Source organism: Hetaerina americana, unplaced genomic scaffold (assembly GCF_022747635.1).
Source record: "Hetaerina americana unplaced genomic scaffold, ioHetAmer1.1.p SCAF_5, whole genome shotgun sequence".
Lineage (NCBI taxonomy): Eukaryota > Metazoa > Arthropoda > Insecta > Odonata > Calopterygidae > Hetaerina > Hetaerina americana.
The window spans coordinates 73781438-73794369 of NW_027287095.1; the positions used below are offsets into that span (position 1 = coordinate 73781438).

The 12932-nt window shown below is 35.8% G+C and overlaps 1 protein-coding gene across 1 annotated transcript in view; it reads right to left on the minus strand.

Moving 5' to 3' along the window:
• Nucleotides 1–12932, minus strand: part of LOC139694109 (nascent polypeptide-associated complex subunit alpha, muscle-specific form-like) — a 105492-nt gene that overhangs the window by 1120 nt on the left and 91440 nt on the right. Inside the window, exons 10-15 of the mRNA XM_071592538.1 lie at nucleotides 12010–12240; nucleotides 11577–11805; nucleotides 9165–9362; nucleotides 7520–7662; nucleotides 4575–4780; nucleotides 3108–3278 (exon numbers count right to left, since the gene is read on the minus strand). Of these exons, the coding sequence (XP_071448639.1) occupies nucleotides 3108–3278; nucleotides 4575–4780; nucleotides 7520–7662; nucleotides 9165–9362; nucleotides 11577–11805; nucleotides 12010–12240 (1178 nt within the window). The remainder of the gene's footprint in view (nucleotides 1–3107; nucleotides 3279–4574; nucleotides 4781–7519; nucleotides 7663–9164; nucleotides 9363–11576; nucleotides 11806–12009; nucleotides 12241–12932) is intronic.

Consider the following 12932-nt stretch of genomic DNA (forward strand, 5'->3'; position numbering starts at 1 on the left):
CATCTCTACAAACATAGGTGACCTCTCAAAATGGTTCTCGAATTTATAGTAGTGCAGATTGAAGGTGAAATCACAGGTAACTTGGAACCATCTCACAGTTACTTAAAGTATAGAGCAACTTGAAAATTAATCATTGATGCTTCAAAGATATTTAAAAAAAATATTTTCGTATTTATGGCATTGTTTTATCATCAAAAATAGAATTTCATGTCATATGGAGAATTTCTCATTGGAAAGTGATGTAATTGCTGAAAAATATCCTTTGAATATATTTAAATGAAATTAATCAATATATTTTAGCATGATTGGAACTAAAACATTCTTTTGCAGTCATTTAGTGTTGCCCATTCTGCTTGAAACCTAATTATAAATATACAAGGGCCTAATTGTGGTGCAAAAAATTTTCACTATAATTGTATTCCAAATCAGAACCGACGAACTTAGTTATTATTCAGGTATACATGCCACCAAGCAACCATAAGGAAGAAGAGGTCGATAAGATATACGATCAGTTAGAGGACATGATCGCGTGTGTTCCTGCAGGGAAACATTTGATAGTGATGGGGGATTGGAATGCAATGGTAGGCGAAGGAAGAGATGGTGATGAGGTGGGCGACTACGGTTTGGGCACGAGGAATGACCGCGGGGAGAAAGCAGTTGAGTTCTGCAGGAGACAGGGGTTAGTCATCACCAACACTTGGTTTAGACACCACAAAAGACGCAGGTATACATGGAAAATGCCAGGTGACTCAGGAAGATATCAGCTAGATTATATCCTGGTTAGACACAGGTTTAGGAATAGTGTGATAAATTCCCACAGCTTTCCGGGAGCGGATGCGGACTCAGACCACAATTTAGTTGTTATGAAATGTAGCGTACGTTTCAAAAAGATAAGGCAGGGGCGGCGAGTTAGAAAATGGAATGTAGAAGCATTAAATGGGTTGAAAAGGAAGGAATACAAACAGGCGGTAGAGAAAATCATGGAGGATGGTAAAGGGCTTATTACTATCGAAGAAAAATGGGAAATGATCAAAAAAGGGTTGTCTAAAGCCGCAAAAGACACTATTGGAACCGTTAACGCTAAAAGGACTAGGAAACCATGGATCACGGATGAGATGATTACAAAGATGGATGAGCGGCGAAAATGGAAGAATATAAATACAGAATTAGGCAAAATGAAGTACAAAGAATTGAACAATAAATTGAGGCGGGCAACAAATAAGGCAAAAGACGCATGGTGGAAGACGCAGTGTGAGGATATGGAAAGTCTCCAGAGGAAGGGTGAAATCGGTGCGCTGTACAGCAAAGTTGAATCGTTATCGGGAAGTAAGAAAGGAAGAGCTATGCTAACAGTTAGAGATAAGGCGGGTAAGGTAATAGTTGACGCAGGAAAGATCCAAGAGAGATGGAAGGAGTATATAGAAGAACTGTATAGTAAAGAACTCAGACCAACACAGTTAGACATTGAAAAAGAAAATGACGTAGAGGAAGACAGCTTAGGTCCAGGCATACTAGACAATGAGATAGAAAGGGCATTAAGGGAGATGAAACTAAATAAGGCCGTGGGGGTGGATAACATTCCCGTGGAACTTTTAAAATGCTTAGGAAAATGTGGGAGGAAGAGGCTATATGGGCTGATCCGTAGCATTTATGAGGAGGGAATCTGGCCGGAAGACTTTGTGAGAGCAGTTTTAGTTCCGATTCCGAAAAAGGTAAAGGCCACGTCATGTGAGGACTATAGGACAATTAGTTTGATATCCCACGCAGCTAAAGTTGTTCTCAGGATCATAAACAAAAGGATAGAGAGTAGGGCAAATGGTTACTTAGGGGATGATCAGTTTGGGTTTAGGAAGGGGAGAGGTACGCGTGATGCCATTGCAGTAATGAGATTATTAATCGAGAGGAATATAGAACACAACCAGGAGGTATTTGCCTGTTTCGTAGATTTCGAAAAAGCGTTTGATAGAGACAATTGGGAAAAACTAATGAGTATTCTGCAGAAAATAGGAATAGATTGGAGGGAAAGGAGGCTAATCCGCAACCTGTACATGTCTCAGACTGCTCAGGTGCGGGTGGGAAACGGGGAGTCAGGATGGGTAGTGTTAGGAAGGGGTGTAAGGCAGGGTTGCCCATTATCACCGTTGCTGTTCAACCTGTATGCAGAGGAAATGATCAAAGAGGCATGGGAAGAACTAGAGGTAGGAATGAAAGTGGGCGGGGAATTCGTAAAATCAGTTAGGTTTGCTGATGACCAAGCTTTAGTTTGTCAGTCAGCCAAGGGGCTGCAAGCATTGCTGAGTGAATTGGAAATTCAGTGCGACAGGTATGGGATGAGAATCAACATTAATAAAACAAAGGTTATGCGATTTTCTAGAAAGAAAAAGGGCAAGCTTAACATTAAAATAGGAGGGCAAAAACTAGAGCAGGTAGAACAGTTTACGTATCTCGGTAGTGTTTTGGACCAACACGGTCAAAGTAGTAGGGACGTAAGGAGAAGAATTGCGCTAGGCAAAGAGGCTTTCACGAGGAGGAGGGAGTTGATGACGGGGTCTTTGAGTGAGGATGTTAAGAAAAGACTCGTAAAAACTTTGATATGAAGCGTAGCTATGTACGGCGCGGAAACGTGGTCATTGAAGCAGGAGGATAGACGTAGACTGGAGGCTTTTGAAATGTGGGTGTGGAGAAGAATGGAGAAGGTGAAATGGACAGAGAAGAAAACAAATGAGGAAGTACTTGGTATGGTGGGCGAAGAGAGGGGTTTGTTGGGAGCAATCCTATGGAGGCAGGAAAAGTGGATGAAGGGGGTGTTGACCGGCAGTGGGATGTTGAAGACTGTGATAGAGGGTAGAATGTTGGGCAAAAGAGGAAAGGGAAGGAACAGGATAGGGATGTTGGACGGGATGAAGGGCGGAAGAAAGTACTCAGAGATGAAGAGGGACCTGGTGTAGAGTAGAATTTAGGGTTGTGTTTTGTTAGTAGCCACAAAATATTTGTTTGGTAGTTGTGTCCATCGAAAAACCTACCTTAACCGGTAGATTACCTTAAAAAAAAAAAAAAATTGTATTCCTGGGTGAGGAAAAGCATGGAAACAATAGTTAGCTACCCACCTTAGTGCAGAGAACTGTGGTTTGGGAGGTGAAGCAGAAGCAAGGAACTGATCTGACAGAAGTTTCATTGGTGACTTCTCTCTCTCTGCCCCGGTCAAAACACTGTCTGGTTTCACATTACTTGAGCGATATATTTCAGTCAAAATCATCAGCATTGTGTCCTCTGATTCCCTGCAAGTGAATAAATGCATGGGTAACAAATTGTGGCTAAGTAAGAAACTAGGATCTTTCTACACAATACAAAAGTTCTAGAAAATCTTCGGAAATGTGATGAGAGTAGGCAGCCATATGCGAAGATTAGGTCAATAATTTTTGTGTAAAGGCACATAGAAAGATTCATTTAACTCTACTGAGATTGGAAGCTCAATCTTTCAAAGTGCCATTCAAAAATATATTTATTTTGACATAGGATGAATTGTAACTTGATAGTGCAAAGGACCAGCCCCTGATTATTGCTCAACTCTTGATCAAGCATAATTTTTGCACAAATTGAGGGAAAAATACCGTCAACAAAAATACAAATGTATTTTTATACGAATTTTCACCAGTGTGTATTTTACAACTATGCAAAGAATAAAGGATAAATATAATACATTAATGTCCATGAGCAATCCATTGAATTTCCTTAATTCCTGGTAATTGAGGGGTAGAAAAAGTAGTTTATTCTGCAGTATCAAACATTCAAATGTCTAGGAACTTGATGTTACACATTGGATCCCAACAACCAAATAAAACCAATACAATACCATTTGGATTAATTCTCGAATAGCTTAATTAAGGAATAAAGAGTCAATTATTATGTACTTTTAATGTGCTGCTTCATAGACGCCTTCCTGAACAATTTTTCTTGGAATATATATTTGGAGAAATCCAAAGACGGTAGAAAATTAGATGCAGAAAACTTCGATAAGCAATTATATGTTGAAGATTTTGACAGAAAGGAGGATATGAGGTAAGGGTAAGAAAAGAACAACGATGGTGGATGAAATGAAGGGAAGTAAGCTTTACGTGGAACTGAAAACAGTTTATTAATGTATGGGATGTCAGGTGGTGCCTTGTTTAACAAAGCTAAGGAATTTAACACCGCTTGAGTTGGTTTCCATACAAAACCAACCTTAAAATGGTAGACTACTAATATCATAAAAATAGTTTGAATACTGCTGAATGTAGAATTCTCCGAATAGGCAGACAAGAGAAAGTATTTGTTGCGACTCATTAATTTTTGTGAGGCTAATCCAAGCATCAGACTTCTCTCTTCAATCAACATACTTAACAGCCACATTCATTTCGAACTAAAAAGAGTTTTTCTCAGGATGAAGAAATATTTTGTTCAAGATATCAACAAGTGAAATCACTTATTCAATCATTAAATCTATTTCTTTTTGAATGATACTAAATTATCTGAATATTTTGCCCACTTCTGACAGATATAACAGAATCAGAGTAACAAGCCAAAGAAAAACCTACCAATAGCAGACATGACTCTGTAATGCAAACAGGTACTCATTGAAGCTCTCGAGAGGTGCTTCTTGCAAGACATAGTCAACACGGCGACCCCTATTCAAGCATCCCAGGCCCACATCTGCATCAGGGTCTCCACCTTCCGACTCAGAATCACCTCCAATATCCACTGGTGCAGACACAGTTGATGGCCCCAGGTGAGCTTCAATAGCCTATAATATTAAGAGATGTTTAGTGCCATTAACTGTGGGAAAATGGATGCAGATCAGAGAGCAAAAATCATTCTTTGGTAGATATAGGTTAAAATGTAAAATTATACTACACCAGAATTAGATAGCCCATTTAGTACAGTAAAATGATGAGGCATGATAATATTTTTTACACATCCTGAAAATACCTTTGTCTCCCAATAGAATTTTTTCAGCTCCAGGAAAAATAAATTATTTCGGTATAACAAGGATGAGCATGATAAAAGTTAAATGGACACGTTTATTTTGAGTAATTGATTACTCATTCCTCAGGTGAATGGTTCTCCAAAATCTTGAAGCCAAGTATTATTCTAATGCATACATTACAGTGATTCTGATTATAAAAATCACACTTTCACCTTCTGACACATCCATGCCAAAAAAATTTCATTCATATAAACTGTATAATTCCAAGAATACATTTCTCACTTCTGTTTTCCTACAGTGATATTCCATTACTTTAGGAGTCCTATTTATTGTAATAACAGTAGGACCTCCATATTCATGGAAACTACATGCCAAGACCTTCCATACTTGTTTTAAACCGTGGATGGTAATGAGCCCTTCACATTAAAAAATGTTTCTGTTTATATACATGCAATCTGACTTGAACTTAAAAGGATATGTTACTATTTAACTCATTAAATATATTTTTAGAACCTTAGGTTTATTTGTGTCCATATAGAATATTAAAATGAAAAAGCAATGCATAATCATTACAAATTAATGACCCACAGTTGAAAACTTTAAGTGCTAATTTGAATATATCATAGGAAGAAAACACATTTTGAAGAAAAAAACATCTATTATTACATTGAAAAAAATAAATGGAAAACGAATGAAATAGAAAATGAAGACGATTTGACAAGTTATGAAGAAGATGCAGAAATGAGGGTGGTTACAATATAAAAATGAAGGAATGATCACCCGAGCAAATCACGAGAAGTGAAAATGTACAAAACTGAGTTAGTGTACAACATCAAGGCCACACTCGTTAACTATGGTAAAAACTAATTTTCATTAACTCAGAATTTATGATTTTCTGTGACTTAAGTGACATCATGCTGTCAGTGCTCCTATATCACAAAATGTAGTTTCATCCATCTATTTATTCTTCAAATTTGCATGCTTTATGATGACAGAAATTTTTAAGCAAGAAGTGATTTGGAAGCCCTGAGGGCCCTGCTTTTCTATTGAATTCCCCCAGTTCAAATCTTGGGTGATTAACTGGGAGTGTAAATTAACTCAAAGGCAGGTTCCCTTCTTTGGGTGCTAATGAAAGTGAATTCACAGGTTAGGAAGCAGAACAATTCACTCTATATATGTTAACAGAAGCGAGTGTGGCAGAAGAAAAAGACAATTGAAAAAAATACGCCCTTTCAATACCATCTTTGGAAACATTAGTTGGACTAACTTTGTGGGTTCAGGCCAATGGACAGAAGCCAAGAATTTTCCAAGCCATAATTCTAGATGGGCATTCATTTTCAAGTATTTCTTACTAAATACTAGGCAAAGATTCTTTATAAGCAAAGCAAATAAATTGAATTAGAGACTTGCCTGCTAAATTTTCATTGTATTTTAATGGAGAGATATGGCATCACAACTTGAATAGCCAAAAATGAAACACAAGAGTTTTTAAAAAAGTTGTACATTTTGAACCTGGATATATCAGAGTTAAATTTTTTTAGCCCTTGAATTTTGAAATAATGAGCAATTGTTCATTAAAAGCAGAGATAAAGAGAAAAAAATTGATTTTAGAAGATCAAAAATTGTGCACAAGTTGGCTCACTGCAGACCCATACAAAGAATTTGAATTCCATATAGGTCTATGCCACTTCTCAGCTAAAAACTTTTCATGTCCTAGAAATATTTAAAATTTTATTATTATTGCTTTTGAATATGCATATCATAGAGGCTCAACCAAAATAATTACATTAATGGAATACTTAACCCTCTTAGCGCTAACTTACGTGAGCAGTATTAGTGAAAATTTACAGGGGGTATTTTCAGTCAAAGGTATCGTCTTGGAAAAAATAATATTCTGAAGTTATTGTGTTTCATATCGATACACTGTTTTTTAATTGGATATACATTGAAATTTTTAATAATAATAATAATATTGTTTGGCATCATTTAAAAATGTACGTATTTATTTCAAAGTTGTAAATTTGAAAAATATTTTTTTTGTAATATTTTGACTTTTAGACACAATAGTAGTAATATTTTTTAAACATTTCACTATAAAACTGCAATTATTACGTTAAATAAACGAGCATACCATTAGATTGAGTTTCAGCACATGTAAACAGTTCAACTTAAAAATTACAGTAAGATTGATACTTTACGAGAAGTATTTAAAATCGAAAATAAAAATTGGAAAAAAATGTTGTTTGAGCAGAGAAGTGATATTTTTTATACAAGAAACAATGCATAATTTGCAATAAAAAATTAAAATATTATAGCAATTCAAACAGTAGGTTATGTTTGAGCCGATACATTGGCCCCCTGCACTTTTTGCCAGAGATACAAAAGCCAATATATCGGCCCACCGCACTAAAGGGTCCAGGTTTTTTCTTTCCCCCTAATGCATTTATTATTGATTTTGCACCTGCACTATGGTCCCATTGAAGGCCTATAATAAATGTATCAGAGTATATGCACATTAAATAATACATGTTTGGACTTAATATGGTAACAGCCTACCTTTGTAACCTCAGATTCCATGCTAGTAGGCTCTGGTCGGCTGAACATGCTATACTGGGTCATTGTATTCCAAGTATTCTTCACTGAATCAACTAATTTGTTCTTCAAGTCAGAACCAACTCTTGCCATAGTTTCCTTCAATTCTGGAAATAAAAACATGATAGTTAATTCATAGTTCATAACATTTTTAAAGTTCTACAAGGATATGTATCACAAATAGGAAACCACTAGTACACTGGTTACAAATCAAGTAAGTATAATTATGCCAAAAAACAAACTTCACTATAAGCAAATTCAGAATGACTACAAGCCATCACCTTCATGAATGCTAATATGATGGAATCTTTAATGATGGGATGAAACTCATTTAATAAGGACATCAAACAATTCCACGAAGTGAAGCATAAAAGTGTAAAGAATATAATAATTATCCATTTACTGGGGAAAAATTAATCACCTCAAGAGCATATGGCTTTAATTTAAAGGAATCCATGATGGATTTAAAGGATTGATTTAATTAAACCCAAAACTTTGTTTTGCTAATGGACTTATTTTCTTTTTCTTAGCTTTCCTCAACCTTACTTCATCAAATTAAAGAAGTAAAACATAACCTTGGTGGTACAAATGAACCTCTTTCCTTACTTTATTTCCAGCTATCAAAATTTCTTACTTCGAACAAGGATGCAAATCCAACAAATTAGTTCAGCAAATCATGCAAAATTGTCTTTCATTTGAGCTATTACTTCAAATTTATGTCCATTAAGCCTATTGCACTATAAATCAACAATATATGATTGAAATTCCATAGCACTAAGTGACATGAGACTTTCATACCCATCTTCCAAAATACACTCTGCTACCTCACAAGCATCACCTTAAAGAGACTTCCTCAATACCAAGCCATTCATGGTTTTACACATTTCTTCCACATAATGAAATCTTATGGGAATACAGCTGAAGGACATGTTCAGTCCTATTTACTCCAGGATAATTTGGAAAGGATTTGGGTGAAATGACATTCCTCAATGACATACATATTTTAATGCAAAATTGAATGGGAAAGGGTTAGAAAATTAAGTCATTTCATTATTAGTTTCTTCAACATAACTAAATATTATAGCTAATCTCTTTTAATAATTTTAACCTATCATATATTGAATTATGCTTGGCATAATTTACCATTCTAGTTCTTTCAAGTAAAACTTGTACTACTCATACAGTAAAACAGGTGCTAAGTGACCACCCATGGTTTCATTGAATACTGGTCATAAAGTAGGGTGGTTGTTCAATCAGGGGGCAGGCGGTCTGTCACAGTCTTGTTATAATTTATTACTAAAAGTGTGTAGTTACACAAAAATTGCTGCAAAATTAAATAGGCCCAGATACATAATTAAATGTCATTATTTACACAATGTGATGCAGCCACAGTCTACACTACACAAAAAGTCTCACTCCTCCAATTTCCATGAATGTTTTATAGATTAAACTAATTAAAGATCCCTGTGCAATTAAACTAATTCAAGATCCACAGGCATTATTAGATTATTTTAAATTCAACAGTAGGAATGAAATAAAATAGTTTTGGCAACCGTATTTCACTTTCTCTTCATGAGTTAATACAGAGGAATAATGTATATGGACTTACCCAAATGCATACGCTTCCGACCCTTATGGTGAGGAATTGTAACAGGTTTCAGTGTTGGAGCAAGCTCTGGGTCTATCAGACTTTCTATTCTATAGGCCACAGGATCAAATGGATGAAATATGTTGAAGAAACCAGGGCAGGTGGGGAGATGGAAATTATCACCCAAGGACTCGATCCCTCTCACGGTAACAAACATGCCTGTAAAATAACATAATTATTAAATACACTAAACATATGTGCCTGAATAGCAAACACGTTTGGACACCTTTTACAGAGGGATAAAATATGCATATACTGCTAGTAGGATCTGTATGCTGTATTTTACAAATGAAATGCATCAGAAATAGTGGTGAAAATAATACTTATTTGAAAATAGACATCAGTGAGTTTTCCCATAAAATATGCAAAAGATTTATTTTATTATTCTTGTTTAATTGATAGTGGAATACACCACATTTAACATTATTATGACTTAACTCAGAAAGAGAAGCAAAATAATGGAATGAGAACCTTGTCTGCAAATGGAAATGGTGGTGTTTACCACAGTCATGCAATAACAATAATTAAATACTTATGAGTCGGGAGAAGGCTTAAATTTATTCCTATGAGGTTTTCGTAATTGTGAAAGCTCCCCAAGCAAAGATTTCTTCTGCATTCTTGGCACTCATTCAGGATGGTAGTTATTGTACACGTGACTTCATTTGACAGCACTTCATGAGATTAAGTTCTTCCAAAAGCCACTCATTTACACACACACTTTGTTATCATGACCGTGTCACTAACATTTCCACATGAATTATACCTAGCTTATTGCTGAAATATCTGAAATTATGCAGCATAAATAACAAGAGATGCACCCAAGAATAAATGATAGAACTCAACCAAATGGTGTAGATATATCCATTCAAGGTTACCTATCTATTAAATGTAGGTTTTGAATGGCCCTAGAATAGGAAAATTAAATAGAATTTATCACCGGAATATATTTTTTGAGCCCATTTTCACCATAAATGGTAATACGTAATTGACCTCTCAGAGGTAGGTTTTAGACTGACCCAAACAATTATTATGTGGTAGATATACAGTGGATTTTCTCTTATTTTCCCAAAATTACTTCTTTCTTCAGTCCTTTATACTTTCCATCTGCTTTCATGCCATTCACTTCCTTCCTCATCAACCTTTCCCCATATCATAGTCTATCATGACTATCAACGCTACAAAACCTATCAAGTTGATGCAGAAAATGTTTTTACTTTTCACTCAAAAAAATAATTCAGTAAAAAAATTCACTATCTCCCTAAAGAAAATCATGAGCTTTAATTTGTTTCATACACTAATTAATATAATTTCATCCTGTTTTAAAAGATACGCCTAAAACTCAAATATTTTTCAACAGTGCTGTTATTTCCAGAACCGGAAGTTGAATAACTTTCAAACTAGGCTCATAATTAAATGTTTTGACTCTGCAGATTAAGGACGACATTTTGCATACCTTGAGTACGAAGTTTGATATCCCATTATCCACATCAGATTCCATAACGTTCATTCATAAATTTCATTTTAATTGTGACCATGCTTTATTTCTTTTGCAAAATTATAAGAGAAATAATGGTCATAAAAACTAGATAGAAATGTTAACTACACAGAAAGCAAATTAGGTGAACACTTATTTTTATCAATGAATTTTATTTTTGATTTGAAATTCACCAACACTTCAGCACTATAGAAAGCATCCCCTCAGCAATCCTTGGTAAAAAATTTTCAGTGGAAAATACCCAACAGGAATCAATTGAAAAAATAAATTATGATGTATTCATATCCATGCCGATTGTTACTATAACATTTCTCATTTATTTACTTTGGAAAAAAATTAGATGAGTGCAGAATTTTTCAGGATCACCTCAGAATGATACATGCCACATAGAATTTCATTTAGTAGTAGTAGAATTAAATTTATGAAGGTAACCAACAGCCAAGGTCATTTCCTCCATTAATGATAGACAGGAAAGGATGAAGGGTAGAGAGAAACCTGGCGTCGGCATTAGTCTACTCTTAACGAAAGGCGCCAAGGGGTCCACAGTTTAAGGTCGCATCCAAAGGACGGCGTACTCACTCAAAGTGCTTGCCAGGAAGCACCTCAAGTAGGGATCGAGATACCACTCAAAATATTCGCCCCTGCCAGGATTTGAACCTGGGCCCTCTGGATGGGAAGCCAGTACTTACAAAGCCACCGCACCATCTCGATCCCCAATTTCATTTACACGCTCTCCATGTAAGTATACATCTCCATTTAAACACATAAAAATCCTGAAGCAAGCAGTTACTTTCACTAATCAGTCATTATCTAATTGCTTTTTTGATTTCCATGCTCATATTTAACTTACTGGTAATAATACATGTATTCTTACTTACCAATAGGAGAACCAAGAGCAAAGAAGTTCTCTGGCCTGAAGTTGAGTTGGGGGTAGCTTATGTGGGGCTGACCAGTTCCAGCTGTTCCCATCATGTAATTGACGCGTGAAGCTCGACGACTTAAATGGGAGGAAGACCTTGAAAATGCCAGTGCCATGGCTTCATCGTTGACTACATCATCTTCTTCCATGGCATCTTGACCACCTGCTGCGACTTGACTTGCAGGGACCTGGTGTAGAAAACAAGAAATTGTAATGCGTGACACTGGATTCCTTCTCTCTCCTGTTTGAGAGCATATGCAACTAAAAACCCTACCCCATAAATTTGAACAAAGCATTGAGTGGAGGCCAATTGGTGAAAACAACTCAACCACCCAATGAGGACAAGAAGCACTCACAGCAAAAATATCTCCCAAAAAAAATTAAATCCTTACTTTTTCTTTGTCTGGGGAGGTATCTGGTGTTGGTGCCCCAGGTCCGGTCATTATAATTGAGGGGGATGATCGTAGATTTTTCGGAACCTTCTGATGATACAGAAGATCAAAGAGAATCAAGGAGCCAAGACTGTGACCTCCGACCGACACGCTTCCTTGGAAATCAGGATTCCTTTTCAGAAACATCTCATACATGCGATTCATTTCATTCCCAACAGTATCCATTATTGTCTGTATTAAAAAAAGTAAATACATCTGGGATAAGTATGTACTGCATCAAACTTCAATCTTATTGACTCATTTAAACTATGATTATTTCATAAGGACAGCACTGGAGATTTTTAAATACAAGAATATGAACAATAATAATACATTAAACACAATAACGATTTTCCAAGTATGTAATATTAAATTTGAGGCTAAAACTGCTGTAGGTCAAGCGATATTATGGAGTAGCTTGCTTTAACACAATTGGAACACCAGTAAATATGGACAGAGCTGTTCAATATTAGATATAATTTGAAAATTTTCACATAACAGCAAAGTTTTTCAAAACAAAATTCTTATGATTGAACAAAACCTTAAGGGTGGAATGCTAACCTGTATCTATTTGCCCTCTTTCTAGTGTTGACCAAGACTACTTAAATTAGATTGTTGGCGTTCAACAAAAGAGAAAGGTTTTTCTATAGATATTAATATGGTTCCTGTTGTTACTTTAGAACCTTGAAGGCAGTGAAAGATTTTGCCAAAGATATTCAGCTATCCCTTGATGAAGGTTGCTAGAATGCCAAACCCTACCTTGGGTTTGGCCATTGTAATAGCGTGAAACAACCATTTGATGCCATTATACAACAAAGATGAGCTTTTAAATTACTTAAATTGGGGTCTGGAGACTTGCTTTACAATATTTTGAAATGCACGTA